The sequence below is a fragment of the Carassius auratus genome, unplaced genomic scaffold (assembly GCF_003368295.1).
Source record: "Carassius auratus strain Wakin unplaced genomic scaffold, ASM336829v1 scaf_tig00021055, whole genome shotgun sequence".
In the NCBI taxonomy this organism is placed as follows: Eukaryota; Metazoa; Chordata; class Actinopteri; order Cypriniformes; family Cyprinidae; genus Carassius; species Carassius auratus.
The window spans coordinates 82,743-106,687 of record NW_020525080.1 but is presented as its reverse complement, the minus strand read 5'-3'; the positions used below and the strand labels follow the sequence as shown (position 1 = coordinate 106,687).

Here is a 23,945-nt window from a genome sequence, read left to right as displayed (position 1 = left end):
CAGCCTGAAATAAAGAAGAACACAGTTTTTGTTTTCTCCAGTTGCATTTATTCACTGCAACTTATAACATCCAATTAAAGATTTTTTCTTTATCCATATTTTCATATTTTTTTATATATTTACTGAAAGGTGATGTATGCAGTTTCTGCACTAATAAGTGTCACCTAGTGAAAAAATAACTTGTCAGAAACACCAACACCAACAAAATATGATTATTGTAAAGGGAGATTATTATTTTCTATACCCGCTGTATGTGCTCTTGTTTTTGTGACAGGACATAACTTTGTATAATGGCATGGGTACGACACAGGTATTACAAGGAGAGGGTGACTTATGAGGACATAACCCATGTCCCCCTTTTTCACAACACGTATAAACCATACAGAATGAGGGAATTTTTTTTTTTTTTTTTGAGAAAGTAAAAATGCACAATGTTTCCTTTGAGGGTTACGTGTAGTTATGGTGTAGGGCCATAGAATATAAATGCAGAGCACCAATTCTGAGTATGGGTTACAATACTTGGCAAAATGTCACGACTTTCACTTTTATGGACCTGTGATACCTTTTTTTTTATTATTAAGTATTATTTTTATTTTTATTTTTTTATTATTATTTGATGAATAAAAAAAAAAAAAAAAAGAAAGCATTTATTTAAAATGGAAATCTTTTCTAACTTTTATTCAGCAAGGATGTGTTAAATTGTTTAAAAGTGATAGCAAAAATTTATATTGCTAGCAAAGATTTATATTTTGAAGAAATGCTGTTATTTGTAACTTTTTATTCATCAAAGAATCCTGAAAAAAAGTTTGCAGTTTACAAAAAAAAATATTTGGCAGCACAGCTGTTGCCAACATTGATAATCCTAGTAATAAATCATCATATCAGAATGATTTCTTAAGGATCATGTGACACTTTATTCTGGAGTAATGGCTGATGGAAATTCAGCTTGGAATCACCAAAATAAATTATATTTTAAAGTATATTAAAATTGAAACCATTATTTTATATTGTAATATAAATAAATATAATTTTTGATCAAACCTAATGAGTGTCTCTCTAACTCTGTGGGGCCCCAGGAGGGAAATGTCACAGTTACGAGTGGAGGACCAGTGCCTGGAATGACAACGAAAGATCAGTGTGGTGCCAGCGGTCTGATGGGGTCAATGTGACAGGTAGCCCACAGCTTACATTGAGACTGAGACTGAATGACAAATATTCTGCACTGACTTTACTTGCAGAAACATAATGAAGAGACCCGTCAACTCCACATTACCAAAAGAATATTAACAATGAAAATCCTGCTACCCGCCCTCATGTCGTTCTAAACCTGTATACTGTTATTTTTTAAAGTGGAGCACAAAGGAGACTTTCTAACATCTTGTGAATTTTATGGTAACCAGAGGCTTTAGAGAGAATTCCAAAAAGAAGAAAAAAAAGAATAGAAAAGCACCGTAAAGGTAGTAATGCAAGTACTCTGAAGCCACATGATAGTTTAATGTGACAAACAGCCCCAAATTTGAGCCATTTTTCACTGATAATTCTCCCAATCTGCTACAACTCTCAAATCAACCTAGGACTGTCAAATTGATTAATCCTAATTAATCACATCCAAAATAAAAATGTGATATATATATATATATATATATATATATATATATATATATATATATATATATATATATATATATATAATCACATGACCCGGAGGGTGTTTTTATTGGTTACAAACTCATGAAATGGAAGTGCAGGAGTGCTTGTTGGCTGGTTCGCTGGTGTCCCAAGTGCGGCATGACAAAGTTCCCAGGTGTACCTCGTGTGTTTCCAGGGCAATGCTGACGCTGGAGCCATCTGGCTTCAGAACTAAGATGATGGGGCTGGACCACGGGCTCCGGGAAGGTTCAATTACCCCCTCAGCATCTCCTTGAATTCCTCCTCGATGCCGTGTCGCCGAGCTTCTGGGACACGATAGGGCCGCTGCCTTATGGTGAGCCGTGGTGGTGTTCGGATATCGGGTTCCACGACTTTGGACCGCCCAGGGAGGGGGGAGAACACATCAGAGAACTGACTGACCAGGCGCGGCAGCTCTGTCTTCTGGGTGGCCGACAGTTGGGGCTCCATTTCAACAACCACGGGAGAGGAGGTTGTGAGGGCGGAGAGTTGGGTCCTGAACCCAGTCTATTTTTTAAGCAGGTTGATGTGATACAGTTGACTTTCGCATCTTCATCTGGGTCACGACGTACAGCTCCTGCCAGGTGGCCAAGAACTTGCAGGCCGCATTTGGAACCAGGACCAAGACATGATCTCCAGTCTGTAACTCCCGTGGCTGGGAAGCCCAATTGTAGTGGAATTGTTGGGCCTGCTGAACCTGATTGAGGTGTTCCCAAACTAAGGGCATTTCTCTGTGGACCCTTTCCTGCATCAGACGGACATGCTCGATCGAAGACAGGTGGCCGGCTGGCTGCTGCTCCCATGCCTCTCGTGCGACATCTAAGAGATCTGCCATCAGCCAGGACATGAAGGGAGTTCCCTAGTTGGTTAGAATCTTAGTTGGGTTGCCGACTCGGCTGCAGAGGAGGAACAGCTCTTGGTCGATGGCCTTGGCAGTGGCTATGTGCAAAGGAACAGCCTCAGGATACCAGGTGGCATAATTGACAATCACCAGGATGTGCTCGTGTCCCCAGGCGGACTTTGGCAGCGGCCCCACTAGATCCATCCCAATTCACTCGAAGGGCACCTCAATGATGGGCAGAGGAATTGGCGGACTGGGGGGAGGTGTCCGTGGTGACATCCGTTGACAGGTCAGGCACACCTGGCAGAATCGCTTCACCTCGTGTCCAGGCTGTGCCAGTGGAAGCTATCACAGATTCGCTGTATGGTGTTCTGACCCCCGAGGTGGCCGACCATGGGATGTGAGTGGGTCACTTCCACCCACCTGGCTAGCGGTGGGATCCCCGGCCAGCAGCCAATGAGCAGAGAGAGTTCTTGCATTCCATCTCCCCCTGACGGCTAGCGAGGTGTTCGACAATTTGTTGCTGGCAGATGCTGACTTTGGTAAGTGGCAGTGTCCCAAGTGCAGCGTGTCCGTGCGTGGGGTGCGGGGGGTAGGATTGGTCACAGGCTTTCTGCAAGGAACAACCAAGAGATAACATTAGCGCCCAGTCTTCTGGAGTGATCACTCTCTTGTGTGTACCCTTGATTGCTGATGGTCGCGACCGATCAGCCCTTGATGAGGTTCCCAGGTGTTCCTCATGTGCTTCCAGGGGCAACGCTGATGAGGCCTCAGGACACGCATCACGATACATATCCACATACATGTATATATAAAAAAAAAAAAAATATATATATATATATATATATATATATATATATATATATATATATATATATATATATATATATATACAGTATATTGGATGCAATTAATTGCAATTAAATGATTGACAGCCCTAATTGCAATATTTGTGAAACAGGTTGTACATTACTGTTCAGAAATTTTGGGTCAGTAAGAATTATGGGAATTAGGAACAGACTTTTATAATGTTACAGAATATTTCTATTTCAAAATAATAGCGGTTCAGAGCCATTTTTAACTGAAAAGCTGTGCAAATCCACTTCATTTTCAGCATTTATTTGCGCATCTTCTCAGTTAACAATGGCTCTGTGTAGTAACAGCTGCTCTATGTGAAATCACGTACCTGATGGAATTTACCGCTGATTAGATAACCGGCTTTACTGACGAGATGCGCATTAACGATCGGCCGATCGTGATCGGAGCAGCCCTAAAAAATATAGATCATGTTTCATAATATTATGTTTTACTTTTGATCAAGCAAATGCAGCCTTGGTGAGCATAAGAGACTTCTTTCAAAGTCATTAAATATTGCCAGCAAAAAAACTTACAAGCCCCAAACTTTTGAATGGTATTGTACATCAGCAGGTTTTTTTTTTGTTTTTTTTTTTTCACACAAAGTCATCATATGGCCTTGAAGACTTGGAATAAAGTGCACAAGTCACATAGTCCACTTGTATTGTGCTTTTACGTTCCTCTATGGAGCTTGACAGCCACTATGAACTCTTGCTGAATGGAAAAGGTAAGATAGATTCTCCCTTTGTGTTCCAGTGAGAAAATATCAGAATACAGGTTTGGAATGATATGAGACTGTATAAACAATTACAAGATTTTCATTTTTGGGTGAATCATCCCTTTAACCCTAAACACAGCACGGCAGACTGAAAATGTGTGGTTTAAATTTAGCAGACCTTGTCTAGGACAGTTTAATAGCACATTCAACATTTTTCTACCACATTTCAACCCTTTTCTAACCCTCCATTTCCACAGACATTATCAATAAACTAGCTCTCGTCTGAAAGTAAACAATATAAATTATATAAAACATGGTTTGATTGTGACAAAATGAACACAATCCAGATGGCAAGCTTTCAATTGAGCGTTTAGAGCAAGAGCAAAGGCTTTCGGGTTGCACGCAGTGCTGTAAATAACAGAGAAAGGTGATCTTACGTGTGTATGGAATCATTTCAGGCAAATATAAGCTGTGAGTGGTAATCTCTTCTTCCTGAGAAAAACCCAAACCCAGTGTATTAGTAATGTAATTTTCTATTCCTAAATCACAATCTTCACTGATTGATCAGAAGCTGTGATGGGTCCTTTAAGCCATTAATCAGGTGTGACAGCACTTTTATATGGCCATCAATAGGGAAATGGCAATAATTACTGTACCTTTGTTGTTTCCTGTTGGAAGGGGGCTGCTTTCCACAGAACCGGCCGACCACTGTGCGGCACTGTCACCCTCCCTGCACCAAACCCTTCTCCCACTGCAAGCAGGTAAACACACTGAACCATATCTGTATTCACATTAAACCAGTGTTAAATAACAATACATAATAATAATAATAATAAAAAAAAATTGTCTTATATCCTGTAATTTGTATTTATTAGATTTCTATTTGTGAGATCTACATGCAAAAAATAAAATGTAGATTTCGTCTTAAAGGAAAATTACGGGTATATAAGTTTAATCGACAGCATTTGTGGCATAATGTTCATAACCACAAAAATAATTTCCACATCCCCTGTGGAGGTTACAGTGAGACACTTGCAATGGAAGTGAATGGGGCCCACTTTCGAAGCAGAAATGCGTTGCTTTTTATTTTACAGAAGCATCTATGTTAAACATCTGTGTATTATTTGAGCTGTAAAGTTGTTCTCATAGTTTTTGCGGTCGTTTTAGTGTTTTTATTATTACATTGTCATGGCAATTTGTAAAATTGAATATAATACAGGGTGAAAAAAGATGAATAAGGGTTTTTCACACTAAAATCATATCCCATATTGTTTGACTTGTGGCTATATAGTATTGAAACAGAATTTTAACATTTACAGAACTGGCCCTGTATACAGTGCCTCATTGAAACCCATATTTTTTTGCTTGCTTATGAAAAGGAGGGACAAACTGAAATGAGTTTTTGTGCTAATCAACGTTATGCCACAGGTACTGTTGTTTGATCTCAAGGTGCATTAAACGTAAAGTATTTCTTTAACCACAGCAGTGTCTTTATGCGCTGTCTGAGTGTGGCCCTCACAGCGATCTGTGTCTCCTTCAGAGCGGCGTGTGCGGCTGTGAGAAGGGCTATACTGAAGTGATGACCACACATGGATTCCTGGATTACTGCACCAAGACCCCAGGAGCTGACAATAAGAAGGCAGATGTGAAGACCAGCTCGGGAAGATTAAAGCCAGGCACCACTCAGATCCAGGACCTCTTCGGCGAGTGGTCCCTGCAGCCGCTCGGCCCAGGTATTTGAAATGCAGATGAAGACCAGGCTGATGGGAACCATGCATCGGAGTTTAGCTTTGAGTTATAGCGGAATTGCTGGACGTCTTTATGAGACTCCAGATACAGGCTGATGTAGAACTCTGTTTAATGCCTCAGTGTTTATGCCCTATTGGAGCTATGAGAAAAGGACAGAGTCTCATAACAGAGTGATTTGTATTGCCCATAACTTGACAGAGTTACTTTATTGCCGGCTGGAGGCCATTTCTGATTAGAAATGAATTTTTGGCCTGTGGTATAGCTGTGTGCCGTCAGGTTACCAGTAGGTGTTTCAGCCTCCAGATGGAGGGACAAAATTCAGAGAATTACCCGTTCTGTTATTTGCAAAACAAACTATGACTTCTCTACTCTACAAGAATATTATATTATATTATATTATATTATATTATATTATATTATATTATATTATATTATATTATATTATATTTACACTATTATTTTCTAAAAGTGTACATCATCTTTTGAGTTGAATTCTTACATTTAATCAGTCAGTCAGAATATTAAGACATATGGTTGTTAGCAAGCAAATTAAATCAGTATCAACAAAATTCATTTTTGCAATGCAGGGGAAACACAGAAGCTACATCTGAAGCGGCATTTAGATTTTATTGCACAGTTTAATGCAGCTCAAAGGGACATGAATGCAATAAACCTGCAGTTTAGCAAGTCACTGTTAATAAGTGAGTCATTGCAATTAAACTGAAACATTTAAACGGGTGAGTCATTCATGAACGAAATACTGTCATGTTGCTCAGAGACACAAAACAGCGCCGTGGCTTTGTTCAAAAGGATTTTTGTTGGCGAAATACAGCAACACAGGTAATGTGTTCTCTTAATATTAACTTCTTGTTTATTGAATGGTTGTATAAAATCAATATCTCAGTTGTAATCGTGCTGATAACTGTACAGTATTTTTGATCGAGTAAACGCAGCCATGATGAGCAAGAAACTTATTTCATCATTTCATAATTATATTGTGGATTATATTATAAACACATATTGAAATTCAGACCTGTGTTGTAATGTTTGCTTATTAAACAGGTGAACTCAGATACAGCTGTACCTCGAGTGATCCACCAAATATTATTTGAGCTCAAACTCAAAGTTTGTGCAAAAATGTAAATATACATTAAACAAAAGTGCTATATTAAGTTGATTTCAATAAAGCTAAAATAAGCGTTGCAGTATGTAACTGTAAAATATAATATAGAAGTATATGACACCATAAAGGTTTTGCAATGTGAGGATCATTACAAAATTATTATTATTACAGAGTTTTATAAGTCAGAGCTCAATTTTACAAAATAGAATGTTTTCATTCCAATTTTTCTATCCACTAGTGGGCTTCTTTTCTAAAATTGTTATAAAGTGTAAGAAAACTTAGCAGGATCTTCTTTTGCTAAGAGTAGTTTTTGCATCATCCATTCTGTGAGTCTCAAAGGATCCAGGAGAAGCTCTCTGTGTAGCTCATCAGACTGCTGTCTTTTGTCTTTTATCTGAGAAATATGTTCTGAGACCTTGTCGTATCGGTTATACAAGCATCTTAATGGCTCTATGACACACAGCTCATTCTTTGCTCTGAACTCCGAATGGAAGATGGTGAAACAGTTTCTACAGGTACATTGTCACCAGCGTGAATGTGCAATGTTACTCCTGCAACAGGCTCCTGTGCACAAACCACAAGCAATAAAAATGATGCTCCTGTATATTTCAGTGGAGATCACACTACTGTTTTCTGATCATACAGATGGAAGAATAAAGCTGTGGGTCTTCGGGTTAACAGCTGGAGGATTCATTCTCATATTATTCACAACTGCTGTGGCCTTTCTGTTTTGGTATGTATGCTATCAAATTTTAACACACTCACCACTGAATGGAAAGACAGTACATGTTTGAAAACAGTCAGTATTTTTTTTGTGATTTTGGTTGATGAGAGAAATTGCACTTCACTGACTATTTGTTGACTTGCAGCCTTTAGTCTGACATATAATAACATGTTGCTGCCATCTAGTGGTACAGTGTAAAAATACAATAGAGGGCAGGGTAGTATTTATATCTTGCATTTTAAATGCTCTTTCCTTTTCCCCTTTTCCTCTTATGCCAGCAAACCATCCAAACAGAGTAAAAGTGCATCTCCACCACAGAAGCCCCTGACTCTGGCATATGACGGGGATGTGGACATGTGATCAAGCTCTCTGTGACTGTACATTCAAAGCACAAGCTGGACTACGTGCAACATTTTAATATGTTCCTTTCTCCAAGATGCCCTTTGGATTTTTGGAAAAAGAAAAAGAGACGCAGACATCGAAGAACATTTCGATCTTGAAGTCTGAAGCGAACACAAAACATTGTGTGCATGACTGCAAGGATGAAGGTTTTGGATCAGTGGTCATCGTCATCGTGAAAATCGTGACATTTAAAGAGAGTACGAGACACAGCTGACATTCCATGGACCAGATGGAGGACTTCGACATTTTCTTGCCGTGATTTTTCTTACATCAAAAAAAAAGGAAAAAAAGAAAAAAAACAAGAGAGAGAGAAAGAAACATCACGAGTTTTGCTGAATCTATTGTATCAGTCACATTAAAAGCCTAGTTCACCCAAAAATGTAAAACTGTGTTATCCTTTACTCACCCTCAAACCTGTATGACTAGATCATGACCAGCTTATTGAGTCCATTTTTATATATATATATATATATATATATATATAAATCATTCAGACCACATCATTTTATAAATGATTCAGTCACTCAGTTTTGTTGACTGAATCAGCTAGGTGACTCAAAAGAACTTTGTTCATGTCAAGATTTTCAGTGAAAAATGACTTAAACTGCAATTTGAGTGTCTCACAAAGTTATTGTATGATTATGAAACTTGAAATATAATGCACAAATTGTATGTATAAATTGTACTTGTATTAATAATATGTTGGTTATGCTTTTACATTCTTTAAGATGCTTGGAATCTCCAGTCGCTCTTCATAATTGGATTGACAAAAACAACTAATACATTTTTAAGGTTTATACTTTTATGTTTTCCGCATTTGAAATAAAGTCATACAGGTTTGCAACATCTTGAGGTTTATTAAATGACAGAATTTTCATTTTTACGTGAACTATACCTTTAAGCTGATCTGAAAGTGACTTTTTAGCAGAGAACGAGAAAAGACTGATGTGTTATGCACTATATTAGTGCTTAGTCGTTTTTTATTTCCCTCTTGATTTATGTTCAAACTGATTTTCTAGTGGGTTTTTGTTTTTGTTTTTCATTGTCATGCAAGGACTTTTGCTGTAAATTGTTGATTTTGTGTAGAATGTCTCTGTGTGTGATCCGCACAGTAAACCAAACACAGCTAATTTAGACACCACGAGAGGTTAAGGAGATGCTCTGCCCGTGTGCTGCTTCCACATGCCTCAGTTTGTCCCTTAACCTCCGTCTAGCAGTTGGAAAATTGATGAGGTCTGCTTCAACACCAGCAGATAATGAACAGTGTTCCTGTGACGCGCAGAAGGGTTTTAGAAAGCAGCTTTTTGCAATATCCTGCGGTTAGAGGAACTCATTTAGCACAGAGACAGTGGACAAATGCATTTGTGTAGAGTCTGCATGAGCAGAACACCAGGAGAAAGTGCTTCAACACTATGAATGTTCATCATTTTCACTAAAGTACAGGTACTGGGTCTGTATTTTAATAATATCCCTGCTAGTGTTTTTTTTTTTTTTTTTGCTTTTGCTTTACTGACTGACTTCTTGCTGGCATATTTGTCTTGACTATCTGTTTCAAGACCCAGACTGTCAAGGTTCATTTCACTCCTTGTACTGCCACATGACAAAACGTTTCCTGAATCTCAACCATCCTCATTATAATGAGATAATTAAGCTTCGCAAGACCTCTTGTTCATTGGGTCTTACTCTACTGAAAGAATGTATTCTGTATGTGTTACATACATGCACATGTATTTTCTTATTATTTTATTCTTTTTGTCCCATCAGTATATCTGCTGATGTCCATGTTGGCTGGATAGTCTACATCAAGAGCAGAACCGTTCTAGTTCCTCTGTTTGAGACCCATCTGGAAGATCTGCTGCTCTTAGACTGAGTACATCAAAAGGCTTTGGTGTATTTCTAAATTAGTCCATCAATGTGAGAAGCTAAAATGTGTATAACTTATTTATTTATTTATTTATTTATTTCTCTCCAGGGGTTGCTGACAAACCCTGTAAAAAAGTGGCAATATTTTTTATATATATATATATATATATATATATATATATATATATATATATTAAAGCCCAATTGTGCGTGTGCATGCTGGATTGATTTTTTCATACATTGATTATTCCAAAAGTGGCCTTGCATTTGTATGGGAGTAGTAACAGAGTCAACAGTGTGTTTTGTTTGTATGATTTCCTTGATTTTTATTGGTTGCCCCTTAGAACGGACTTGTTTACATGGCTTCTTCTTCTTCTTCTAATATGTTCAGTATGCTCTCAGCACTATATACAGTTGCCTGTAAAACACTGATCTTTAGTTTACATGGTACTTTCTGTTTTAAATGTGTGTACTTGAAGAGTTGAACGAAAATGCTAATAAATTGTAATACTCTGTGGGAAATGGGGTTGCTCATTATTCATATGGTAATCTGCATCCAAGATGGATGGTGGTTTCAGCTTCAAGTTCATAGCTGTCAAGACATTTGTCTTTGAAATCATATTGTTAATTAAGAGCACATTCAGAGGAGTAGTTCATCCAAAAATGAAAATTAGCTGAAAATGTACTCACCCCCAGGCCATCCGAGATGAGTTTGTTTCTTCACTGGAACATATTTAGAGAAATTTAGCATTACATCACTTGCTCACCAATGGATCCCATCCAGTGAATGGGTGCCGTCAGAATGACAAAAAAAAAAAAAAAACTATGTATTTATTACAAACACAGCTTTTCACTTCACAAGATGGTAAACGATAGACAGAAGTTCTTTTGTAAATTATCATGACTCGCGTGACTCATTCTGACGGCACCCATTCACTTTGAGTTTCCAGAGTTTCCACTGGTGAGCAAATTATGTAACGCTAGATTTCTCCAGATCTGTTCAGATAAGGGTTCAGATCAGTGGTGGACGAAGTACACAAATCAAGTACTTGAGTAAAAGTACAGATACGTATAGTAAAATATTACTCCAGTAAAAGTAAAAGTACTCCTTTTTCAATCTTACTCAAGTGAAAGTACAAAAGTACTCCATTTTTTATGTACTTAAGTAAAAAAGTACTGAAAGATAAATGTTTGCAATTTTATATAGGCTACTTAATTTAATGTTATATTAGCACATATTTTTTTATAATCCTACTGCTCAAAATACCTGGGATTTTTTCCAAAATAACCACTATATGGAGTCAAGATATATTTTTGTTGTTGATATGGACTACGCTGATGAGAGTAATGTTCACTGTGAAGCTTACACTGTGATGTACCTGAGAGAAAACAGAGATGACCATCTGTTTTTCACCAATAAGAACAAAGTAATTTAAAGTTTGTTTTACAGAACATCAAAGTTACAGTACAGACCAAAAGTTTGGACACACCTCCTCATTGAAAGAGTTTTCTTTATTTTCATGACTATGAAGATTGTAGACACTGAAGGCATCAAGGGCTATCTGAACAAGAAGGAGAGTGATGGGGTGCTGCGCCAGATGACCTGGCCTCCACAGTCACCGAACCTGAACCCAATCGAGATGGTTACGGGGTGAGCTGGACAGCAGACAGAAGGCAAAAGGGCCAACAAGTGCTAAGCATCTCTCGGGGAACTCCTTCAAGACTGTTGGAAGACCATTTCAGGTGACTACATCTTGAAGCTCATCAAGAGAACGCCAAGAGTGTGCAAAGCAGTAATCAAAGCAAAAGGTGGCTACTTTGAAGAACCTAAAATATGACATATTCTCAGTTGTTTCAAGCTTTTTTGTTATTAATATAATTCCATATATAATTCCACATGTGTTAATTCCTAGTTTTGATGCCTTCAGTGTGAATCTACAATTTTCTTAGTCATAAAAATAAAGAAAACTCTTTGAATGAGAAAGTGTGTCCAAACTTTTGGTCTGTACTGTAACTTTATATATGACATGATAATAAGGCCTGAAGTTAGGAAGAACATTAAGGAAAATATAATTATATTTTCATAATGATTTTTTCCTTCTCAAACCTTGTCTATGGTTTAAAAACTACCCTGGCCAAACGGGGTGCATCTTTTCACCACTTTAATAATTACTGTAGTTACCATGTTCTGAACATCACATCCTTTCTTTTCTACCCAGATGTAATCTCTCTCTCTCTCTCTCTCTCTCTCTCTCTCTCTCTCTCTCTCTCTCTCTCTCTCTCTCTCTCTCTCTCTCTATATATATATATATATATATATATATATATAGGTGGTTGAATAAAAATATTTGGACATTATTTATAAAAGTTACCTCAACTTAGCACCAACACGCTTGTTAGCTAGACAGTTAGCATCAGCTAACAATATTTACTTATTTTCAGTACGGTTATGAATAAACATTCATGTCTGTCTACTCGTCTAGTTAATCCAAACAATATACATATGTATACCGTTACTGTTGATAAACAATATAAAAACAGACGTCACATAGGACATTTTTATAAAACTGTTAACATTATGGCAGCGGGGAATTTGAACGTGTATGAGTTATTGTATTTAATCTGTGTTATTTAAAGTTTTTTTTTTTTTTTTTTTTTTTACCTAAAATTGATGTGTCTGCACTCGAGCATTTCAGTGGTCTTAAATAGATCACTCTTTACAACGGATTTAGTTCCCAAACAACTGAAAATTTTGACCTAAATATGATTTTCAGTTACAATAATTAATCCAATATTTCGACATTAATAACTTACTTTTAGCAACGTCAGACGCACGCGCGCTCACAAGATCTCCCGGTTCTTACTTCTGGAGACTCGCACTAAACGGTTCATTTGAATCAGTGAGTGGTCGACTCCAGAACAGCTGCAATCGGATCATTCTAATTCCTAAACGAATCGTTTGGTGCGATTCGCGATCCGATTTAAAAGTTTATTTTGAAAAGACTCGGTTCGTTCATGATGAATCAGACACAGCTTCTGCGTGTCGGAGCACGTGATATATTATAGGGAGTAACGATACGTTTTATGAAATGTAGTGAAGTAAAAAGTACGATTTTATGCTTCGGAATGTAGTGAAGTAAAAGTAAAAGTTACTCAAAATAAAATTACTCAAGTAAAGTACAGATACTTGAAAAATGTACTTAAGTACAGTAACGAAGTAAAGCTACTCCGTTACTGTCCACCACTGGTTCAGATGAACAAAGTCAAACTCGTCTACATCTTGGGTGGCCTGAAAAAGAATACGTTTTCAGCAGATTTCCCTGTTTTGATGAACTACTCCTTTAATAAGTCTGTCCTTATAAAACAATTACTCATGTTCTTTTATAGAGGCTGCACTCATTCCATATTTCATTATTAATACCATCATAAACCAACAGATGGAGCAAGATGGAAACTAAAAGAAAAGATGGGAACGAGAGAGAAACAATAAACTGAGGGAACAAAACAGTCCTGATTTTTGTGTGAATAATGTGAGAGAGTGAAGTATAAGTATCTTAAGTAAAGTGAATTGTGTTAAATGTTCTGTAGTCTGGCCTTTGTCACACAGCACTGAATCTCTTTAATGTGCAGCCCATCAGATCCTTCCACCTCAGGATGTTGAATCATTTAAATCCTGTGTTTAATCAGTTTTTATTAATAAAGCCTGTCATTTATGCTCAAGGATGAGATGAATTTAAGCAGACTTGTCAGTGCCACCTAGGGGAGACACGTCTGGGTGGTGTGATTCTGTCAGGCTTAATTTTTCCATTAAGCCTTAATAATTCTGCAGAAGATTTCCCATGAATCTTTGTGGGTTCTCTCTTTTTAATCATGAATTTCTATTCACCAGGAGCAAATCTGTTTAACAAAGTTTGACATGATCAAACTGACTGAGGAGAGAAGTGGGAAAATTGCTTTATCTGTAAAGAGAAAATGGTAAGTGACAGAAAAAAGAACGATCGCTGAATTTTTACTTTCATATTTGGATCAAAACGATGAGGGCCAGACTAGTGCATAACATTTCCATCAGTGTTAAAGTACTTCTCAGGCATGAATTATTTAATATTGGCCTGTCTGTGATCATGTGGCCTAGTTTAATAACATTGGCTGGATGTAAGTTGAGTGTTTTGTGTTATGTTTTAGCATGTAATTTAAGGGAAATCATAGCGTGAAGTGAAATTCCACTGATGAACACATAAAGGAAGCAATAAGCAGAGCAAGTCCTTAAGTTATTATTTTCTGTTCCTGTTAAGTGACATGCTGATGGCTTCATGGCATGTGATACAGTCTAAAGGAAATTATCAAATATATTTAGACTACTTTTATGTTTTTACTAATTAAATTAATATTCGTGTGGCAAACAGCCTAATACTAAAATATTTCGTTATATTATATATATATTATGATATTATTGTTGTTATATTTCCCATCAATTAAAATTCTAAAAGGTCATTGCCTTGTCTTGTGTAGCACTGCGTCTTTAAGGATGTGGGCGTGGCTCGTCTCTGTCTGGATGTGCGGAGGCCCTCTGGCCGACAGTAAGTGATTGTGAAAACGGAGAAGAGAGAAGGTAAGCGGCGGCACACTTCTGCGTTCTCCGTGTTATTATTAATGCGCTGATATATAGAGGCGGTGGTGCACATCCAGTGACAGTCACCTAGAGTCAGAAATAATTAAACAATTCTACAAATGGAAGCGAGTGAATGTGAACATGAATATGATCTCATCATGTTGATCTGAATGTAACGGCAGGACATGGATGTTAAATTATATTGATGATGACTGTTAACTATGTGACTTTAAGTCGTCATTCGTAAATGCAACACGTTTTATAGAATAGCTTTTTTTATTTATGCCATCGATTTAAGAAAATATGCATGTTTTATTGCGAAATATATTGTAAGAATAATAATTTCGATTGAAATGCCATGGATTTTTTATTATGTCTTATTAGTTTGAATGTTTCCCTTTATTTAATCATTTCAGACTGAGTTCGACAGGTTTTTGTGACTGCAGATATTTTGCAGATAGTAAAAAGATTGTGTCCACGGCCCCAACCTAACTCCTAAAGTCCAAAGACAGTGATTGTGTCATTAAACTGTAATTCCATAGCCATATAGTAACTAAAAAACCCCTTGCTGCTCATCAGGTTGGTGACTGGTTAATAGAAAATGTACTTCTAGGCAAGGAACAACGTCTTATGTATGACTTATGAACTTTAATCTTAAAGTGACAGATCACCCCTAAATGAATTAATCATGTTATTGTTCTAAAACACCAATTTCAGCAGGAGAAAACCATGGCAGCTCCATTCAGATCACTTGTGGAAGATTATCCAAGATACCTCAAATCATTTGAGCTTTTTCTGGAGCGCTCTTCGGAGCACCAGTGCATGCAGGACTTCATTCATAATACTCTACCAGACATACTGGCAAGGTGCTTTATCATTCTTGATGAATATCATATTTTATTCATTTAGCCTGTGTTAGATTTGTAATACAGAGTGTTCTAGCAGATTTAACAATGACAAGATATTATAATATTATCTTGCCTTTATTATGTTCTCTCACGCTCTGTCTCTCTCTCTCTGCAGCATTGGAGGGGGGAGGTCTGTTTTCAATGTTATGGGAGTAGGGAGTGGAGCAGGTATACTTTTCATAGCGATTGAATTATTAACCTTCTGTTCATTTCATCATTTCATGCACTATATCAGATTTTAATGCCTAACTGAGTTCTCGCTGCTCCATATATATCTAATTTCCAGGTGAGATTGATCTAGAGATGCTCGCTCAGCTACGCCTGAAACATCCACATGTCAAAGTCGACAATGAAGTGGTGGAACCAAGCAATGACATGCTGTACAAATATAAAGGTACCAATCATTTTATTTAAACTAAACAAACGCTTTTACATATTCTACCAATAAATGGCTATTTATGTTTTGTTTTTTCTTTCTTTCTTTCTTTTCTGTTTAGCTCGGGTGTCAACAACTCCAGACCTTGATCAAATTAACTTTCAGTGGAATAAGATGACGGCATCTGAATTTGAAAAGCACTGGCAAGAGAAAAACCCTGGGAAAAGGATGGACTTCATTCACATGATACAGGTTTAGTGTTGCGATGTAATGGAAGTCGCGACAGAAGTTTTCTTCTGTTTTGTGACACTTTCGAGTGAACTGGATTATCAAAAAAGACATTATTGTTGGGCGGGGACTTGATTCTATTCATTGCTTGTTGATTGGATGGAGGCAGATCTTAATGCGAGTTTGCAGTCGATTGTAAGGAAGGGACGCAATAAGATCAATAACATGCATTTAGAAAAAAAGATTCATTTTAATTTCATGTGACTTTTTTATTCATCAAATTTATATTACTTAATTGCTTAAAGTGATATAATTGAGGTTTGTATATCAAATGCAGTTTGCTGTTTTTGTCTAATTTTAATATCAGTCTGTTTAACAGATGCTGTACTACGTCAAAGATCCAGAGGCCACACTCTCATTTTTTCGGAGTCTTCTACACAAAGATGGGAAACTCTTAATCATTCTGGTGTCAGGTACAGTAAATGCTCCGAGTTCAAAACTTCGCCAAAGTGTGTAAATTAAATATTGTGCCATTCAAGTAACTGTACCTTTTGCTGAAGTGGACTTTGGTTCACAGGTTTAGCTCGGTTATACTCAGGTTCAGAGTAAATGGAGTATAAAAGGTGCAATCAAATCAGTCAAAAAAAAAAAAAAGTGTTTTAACTTTGTAGGACAGTACAGTGGGTTCAAATAAATGTTTCTGTTCTGTTTAAGGAACAAATGACCTCAGTTCTGCTTCTACATATTGTAGGTGAGAGTGGATGGGGACGATTATGGACAACCTTTAAAGAACAACTGTGTAATACTGAGATCACCCAGTGTGTTACTACAGGAGATATAAAGACCTTCCTAGACGCTAAGGGAATCCCCTACCAGAACTATGAGCTTCTGTCCCAGATGGACATCACTGAGTGCTTCACTGAGGGAGACCAAGTGGGAGAACTGCTGCTGGATTTCCTTACCGAGGTCATAGAGTTCAGTAAGAATGCTCCTGAAGACCTGAAGAAAAGAGTACTGGACTTACTGAGACATCCTGACTGCAGTAAAGAGGTGGATGGCAGGATCATATTCAACAATAACCTGGGAGTCTTAGTGGTCGAGCCGTAGCTCCAAGACTCCTTCATATCTCACCTGCACAAGAATATAGCCTACAGTGGTTCTTCTGACTCCAACGCCCCTCATTGTCCAAATTGCCAATAATATTAAAAGGCCCATGACTTTCCCAGCTTTTTATGATTTACTGATAAGGATTAAGGATAATGATTTTATTAATTAACATGACATTTAGAAGTCTAGAAATCACACTTTCAAAATCAGACTACCTCTTTTTTTTTTTTTTTTTTTTCAAGACCACAGGGAGTCGGGAACCTTACTGTAGTTCTAAAATAATCAAATAAAACAGTTGCTGAGGTGGTGAATTGAACTAGGAAATCTATAGATTTATAGTTGTTTTGTCTTATTTTAAATCAAGTCATTTTGAGGCCCCTTTAGAGGGCACTGGCCTCCGGGTTCAGAAAAACTGGTCTAAGAAGCACATAATGTCTATATTTTCACATTTTTAGAAATGTTCTGTTTCTGTACAGCTGTCAACAGAAAGGGGAAGAAATGTGGCTTATCTTAACAATAGTGTAATGAATTTATAAAAGAGCTTTAAAGTGCCCCTATTATGCCACTTTAAAGGTTCCTAATATTGTTTTGGGGGTCTCCCACAAGATATTTACATACATGCAAGGTCAAAAAACCTCATTTTACCACAATTCTCAAACAATTCGTTCAGAGCAGTTCTAAGATTCAGTCTGTCTAAACCCCTCCTTGCTCATTTCAGCTGTTAAGAGATGATTCTTTCTTTTGGGAGACAATAACTGTCTTTATATATCGTGCACTATAGGCTTTACAACTTTAAAGATAGTTTACAATCTTATACATCTTATACATAATGGCATAATAGGAACACTTTAAACTATTGTCTGTACATTCAAGGTTTTTGCTGTTATAAAGAATGTAATATTGTAACATGATGTTGTTCTGGCTAAACAACCTAGAAAAGGAAGACCATAGAGAGCAATTTAAAGTTTAAATGGTGTCAACATCACATAAAAGTGTTTTAACAAAGGCCTGTGTAGATGACGTGTCATGAAGAAACTTTGTAGCACAAACTACAGTATGAGTATCTTGTTCTTTGTAAAACTTGTCCAAGCAGCGAAGTACTTATATTGACTTATTAACTCACAGGGACACAGAGTTCATGGTTTTTCTACAACAGTCGTTATGATGAAAGAGATGAGATTGTATTTTTTGGTGGCTAGTTGTGTTGTTGTAACCTTATACCTCATTTAGTTTTGGAGAGCTGTTTAATGCCTAACCAGACAGGACAAAGGTTGTATAGACATTTCAAGGTTGAAAACACATATACTTGAAACTACTACTAGTTTTATTTGATTAGTGTGTGTGTGTGTGTGTAGAGGGCTTGTTAAAATAGCACTGCCTTCCCTTTGTATTTGCTTATAGTATTATTGCAAAGTAACTTGAATATTGTCTTGTCCATCAACACTTCTGTATATCTGTCCCACACCACAAAAAAACATCACATTAAATTGACATGATCAACTTAAAAGGAAGCATGAGTGTCTTTTGAGCCATATATTGTAGCAAACATCTATTAAAAAAAAAAAACTTCTCTGTTTATTGAAATTAATTTGAGTCTCTTAAAGGACATTCAGTGTTTGCGTTGTATAATGTAACGGCTTGATGAAATTCAGCCATGCTGTAACACAAAATGAAAGACAAAGGTTAAGACAAGCCCTCTTGAAGACCTCAGAATCAGTGCAGCTCTGAATCTGAAGAACATTGACACAGAGGCCTTTGCTGACTGCAGAAAGACAGAAGTAAACCAACTTGACTGAGTTTATATTCCACACCACATCACAACTTTATCTGGGGCAGAGAATCCCTTTATATATATATATATATATATATATATATATATATATATATATATATATATATATATATATATATATATAGGATTAAAGTATTTTAACGCAAATTGGTATATCCTGGGTTGTTGGCTTACCATTCTGCGGACCACAAAGTTGAGTAAATTCATTAGTTCTCTGGTAATATGCATTTCTAATTAAGAAAGTGTACTGCACTGCAGCATCCATTATTATGCAGTTTTGATCATTTCTGCAGTTTGCACTCCTCTGAACAAGACTGCAGAAGGAAAGCTCTTTGAATTTTAAGTGACAGTGTCCTGTGGGCCACATCTCTTCTCCACCTACTGATAATTTAAGAAGCAATGTTTTATTATATATATATATATATATATATATATATATATATATATATATATATATATATATATATATATATATATATATAATAAAGTCCATTCTGATACAGTGCAAATTATAATACGTGCAATATCCGACAATGCCTCATCAGTGGAACCAAAAATCTCAAGACAAACTTTAAGTTGGCTTGAGAAAAAAGTTTTAAGTTTGATGTTTTTCAGTCTGAAATAGTTTGAAGTTGCTTTTAAAAGCTTACAGGTTGAATGTTTTGAAGGCAATACAGTCTGTCAGCGATAGATGTTGCTATGCGATTGCAATACATGTGTGAATCAGAAAAAAATATAGGCGTTTGATAGAAGTCAAACCAGTCTAAAAGCAGCTAAATAACGCTAAAATGTTCAGTAATAAACCATTATCTGGCTCTACTAGTGCTGCAGAAACCATGTAATATTGTACAGTCTAATGTGAATATACAAGTATAAAGAAAACAGACTTATTTTAGAGCATGTAATGTTCGATGACCTGTTTATTTATTTTTTTCCTTTGTCTTTAGTCTGGAAAGTTCTGCGGTGGTTTGTTTTCATATAGCAGCCGAATGTTGACAGTGATCAAGTCTTCACAGAAGTGCAGGGGTAATTCTGTCACCAGGGGCTAGACACTCCAGCTCTGAGCTATGGATGAATGGGCACAGTTGCTTCGGAACGAGTGGAGTAGAACTTGTCCATATGTTTGCATATGGCGGTGGTCTGGTAGACGTGTTTATAAGGTTAGCCAGCAGGTGGCGCTGCAGATTTTCGTTAAAACGACTTGATTTCTCCAAGTGAGGCCGAGCATTCATCCTGCGCTCGCTGTTCATGCTCCATTTGTTGTCGTTATACAAGAGTAAACATGGGAGGAGGCTCATTCAGATCTCATGCTTTCACTCAAACCCACAGACGCATTAGTAGAAATTATGTAAAGAATTAGATATTTTCCAATAAGAGCAACACCTGCCAGAAGTTTAGCCCAAGTTTTCCCAGTGCTGCACAGACTGAATCAGAGTAGTAATAAACACAATATCCTAACTGAAAACAACAGTAGACTAAATTATTAAGAAGTTTGCAGCTTATGATGCAGATTAAAAACTGTGCGCATGTGCACACTGGATCGATTAAGTAACCAAGAGCCAAGAATTTCAAAAGCTAGACTGCATTTATTGTCCCCTAACTTTGCAATACACTGTCCTCAGAAGGACAGTCATCCTAATTTGTATTTAACTCAGTGTCCATCCGACAGCATGTTGATAAAGCATTGCTGGGGAACATGATCTTCGTAGCAATTATGTGGTCTCCAATAACTTTGTTATTGGGGTCATTTACATTGACCCCAATTCTTTTTCACTTGTTTACTATAAGGGTGTGAATGCAGCTAAATATTTCGATTTCATTCACTGTAAAATAATTATACAATTATTTATATATATTTTAATTGTGATATTATATTAAACAGTGTAATTAATAATTATTATATTTTACAGGAAAACTCATCATGAAGTCAATGAAATGTAATATGTACACAATTTGTCGTCTCAGCATTGACCTAAAAATGCTTGAAGGTTCCTGTCGTAGACCATTGAGAGAGGCAGCTTTCATAAATATATATACTTTTTGATGACATCTTTTGAACTCACATTGAGTGTTAAATATTACACTTCATCGATTCAGCTGTTCTGTGACCAACACTTACATCCCAGCGATGCTAGAATCTCATTGCCATTAAAAAAGCTGATTGTCCATTAATCCACATTTAACTGGAACTCCTTCCCTCCTCCTCCTTTTTCCTTCGATCATTTCCATTCCTCCCTTTCCCTCCCCTCTTCCGCTTCTTTCATCACTCAGCGCTCTTTATATCAGCCATCGCGAGAGTGCATATACCTCAGCGAGAAGCCAGCGAGACATAAACTGCCCTTTTGATGTTTCAAACAGGTTTAATAGGCAAAAGCCGAAGAATGACCTTGAAATATGGCCTCCGATACAAATCCTGCAAATGGCCACAGCATCAGTCTTTGAAATTAGTGCTGTTTAGCAGCTGCGGTTATCTAGTGCCCATCCTGAGATGGCTATGAATAGTGACCTGCCTTTTGATTGATGATTTCTGCCTTCTCCTCTATTATCTATTGGAGGACACCAGTGAAATCACACACTGATTGGCTAGTGCTTCCAGACTCTCTTTGTAACTCCAGTGCGGTTGGGTTCATGAACCAGCCAGGCACTTGGAAATGATCCAGGAGATTGAAGAGTCGAAATAAGTTTTCCTGACTGTGAAAAGGGAAATCGAGGCAGGAATTCTGGGAGTTTGTGGTGCCATAATCAAGATTAGACTTGGTTAGGTCATTAATCTAGAAAAAGACTGTGGAAGCACAAAAGAGATTAACTCAGACTGCTGCGATTTATGATTTGTTAATAATACATCACGGTTATAAAATGTTATTAATCGGACAGCTTAAATGGAATCGTTATGCACATAATTAACTAATTAACCCAATTTATCTTTTGATTTCTGTCGGAGATAAATATCATTGAAAATCACTTCATGAATCCTGGAACAATTTATGCTCCTGACTTGTGTGAATGAGTGATACGCAGCAGAACTTTTGCAGGTTTTTGTGTGCGTTTAAGGGCTGAGCGATGGTGCATTGCCAAGGTTAATTAACAGGAGCCATAAGGCAGCTCTTAAGGCAGACCGGTGTGTGTTGGTTTAATTAAGACTCACTGTCAGATGTTCGTTTAGTCAATATAATGCTGCAGGCCTCCTTAACAATGCTCCATTGATCCTTTTCCCCCAAAAACAATGTCTTGCATAACAGGCCTTGTACTTATGATGCTTCAAAACAATGTTCACTGGATCGTTCTTACTTTGATATGGTATTTTAATTTTTGCTTCAGATTTCATTATACTGTAATTCACTGGCATCGCCTGTCTATCTAAACCAGAGTCTATTCAGGTGAACTTTGGGGCAAATCAGTTTAAAAGGAACTTAAATCCAGGAGCTCCATTCCTTCAGCGAAGTAATGGAAGATCTGTGTCATTTTTTAATCATATTGCATTTGAACTTTGGTAATATTAAAAAGCATTCCCATCATATATCCATTCTGTGGATCTTAAATCTTTTCTTCCTCTTGGGACTCCCTGTTCAATTGTGCATACAAAATTAAGTTTCAAACTTAATACATTATTTGAAGTCGGGGTCTCAGGAGTGGTTCCCTGCCTTAATAAGATCTAATAAAGTTCCACTGCTATTCATGTTTGATTCAACCCTCTGTGTTTCCTGGGGAAAATTAATGAAGATTTCCATTAAACTGTCAAATGAGCCTGTTTTGGATTTATATGACCTGTTTACAATGAGGTCTGAGATACAGCGAAGACAGTTTTACACAATCCACAAAGAAGTGATCCTTTACTGTCTTTTTTGCAAGGATTATTAAATGGTAATCTCATAATGACAAAGCACAAATAATTCATAATACTGTGAGTACACTGTAAAAAATGTACGTGATTTTAACGGTAAAAAAAACTGTGAAAATGCTACAGTATAAAGCTGTTAAATGATTACTAGGGTGCACCTATAATAAGTGTTTTTATTCTGACTATTTTAGATTGCTCCGGGGGTACCGCGGCGGAGTAACCCAGTACCTTTGTGATTTTTCATAGACATAAACAGAGAGAAGTAGTTCCAGCTACGATGTTCTTCCGCAAGACGCAAGCAGTTCTGTTTATTAACCGCCAGAGCGTCAAAAGTTACCTACCGCACCTTTAATGTTTATTGGATATTTCAATTGAATGAGTCTCACCATGATGGTGTTTACTGTTTGTGTTGTACTGTTTGTGTACTGTTGGTGTTTACTGGTGTTTACTCTGTGCACTTTCTATATTTTCTTGTTCTTCTTTAAAGTTACTTGTGATGGGCTTTGGTTCATCACATGACTTTCTCATCACCACCTGCATTTGGTGGTTATCAGTGTATTATAAAGGTACAAAACAGATTTCAGTACTTCAATAGGTTGGAATGATAACATTTTATCAGTTAATTAAATTACGGTATTTAACTGTAAATTTAAGGTAAAACCATAAAACTTAAAATGTTGTTACCCTATTTTTTACAGTAGAATTTGGCAACCACATCTGCCATTTTTTTTACCGTAAATTTTATAGAAGTTTTTTTTTTTTTTTACATTGTATTTATTAATATTTGTTGTTTATTACTATGTTTTAATATTTACTATTGTATTGCTGAAATTATTTAATTTTTCTTGACTAGCCTAATTCTTGCCATTAATCAAATTAGGTGTAATAAACAGTACAAAGATATTGTGGTGTTTGGAAAACAATGATTTAAATTGTATTTTTTCCTGATAACCTGGCTAGAGAGATTATTTCAACTACCAGTGTCTTTCCATGTTTTTATCTGTGTTTAATTTCATTGTGAACTGTCCATCTGCCACTCTGTTGAAGCGCGACTCAAAATATTTTCTATTCATCCACTCTATATGCATGTCGGTGGGTTGTCACACGAAGAGCACCCTTAATTCCTTTGTGGATCCATGTATCT

The 23,945-nt window shown here is 36.8% G+C and overlaps 2 protein-coding genes across 3 annotated transcripts in view; both read left to right on the top strand.

The window, feature by feature from the left end:
• LOC113076735 (thrombospondin type-1 domain-containing protein 7B-like) overlaps nt 1–8,524 on the top strand; it is a 181,116-nt gene extending 172,592 nt beyond the window's left edge. For both annotated transcript variants that reach the window (XM_026249425.1, XM_026249426.1), the window contains 5 exons: nt 1,077–1,172; nt 4,761–4,843; nt 5,623–5,815; nt 7,600–7,687; nt 7,957–8,524. In XM_026249425.1, the coding sequence (XP_026105210.1) occupies nt 1,077–1,172; nt 4,761–4,843; nt 5,623–5,815; nt 7,600–7,687; nt 7,957–8,038 (542 nt within the window). In that variant the 3' untranslated portion in view covers nt 8,039–8,524. The remainder of the gene's footprint in view (nt 1–1,076; nt 1,173–4,760; nt 4,844–5,622; nt 5,816–7,599; nt 7,688–7,956) is intronic.
• Nucleotides 8,525–14,451: 5,927 nt separating this feature from the next.
• hnmt (histamine N-methyltransferase) lies at nt 14,452–18,737 on the top strand. The gene is made up of 7 exons (XM_026249424.1): nt 14,452–14,552; nt 15,270–15,418; nt 15,576–15,628; nt 15,747–15,854; nt 15,958–16,088; nt 16,444–16,537; nt 16,816–18,737. Exons 2-7 carry the CDS (start codon nt 15,282–15,284, stop codon nt 17,169–17,171), a joined length of 879 nt encoding a protein of 292 aa, XP_026105209.1. The 5' UTR covers nt 14,452–14,552; nt 15,270–15,281; the 3' UTR covers nt 17,172–18,737.
• Nucleotides 18,738–23,945: the final 5,208 nt, after the last annotated feature.

What these genes read in the sequence shown, in the direction of transcription:
- hnmt (XM_026249424.1), top strand. Translation starts at nt 15,282, where the DNA reads ATGGCAGCTCCATTCAGATCACTTGTGGAAGATTATCCAAGATACCTC. An exon ending in ACTTCATTCACATGATACAG is followed by an intron (nt 16,089 to 16,443) that starts GTTTAGTGTTGC and finishes TCTGTTTAACAG; the next exon opens with ATGCTGTACTACGTCAAAGA. An exon ending in CTTAATCATTCTGGTGTCAG is followed by an intron (nt 16,538 to 16,815) that starts GTACAGTAAATG and finishes TACATATTGTAG; the next exon opens with GTGAGAGTGGATGGGGACGA.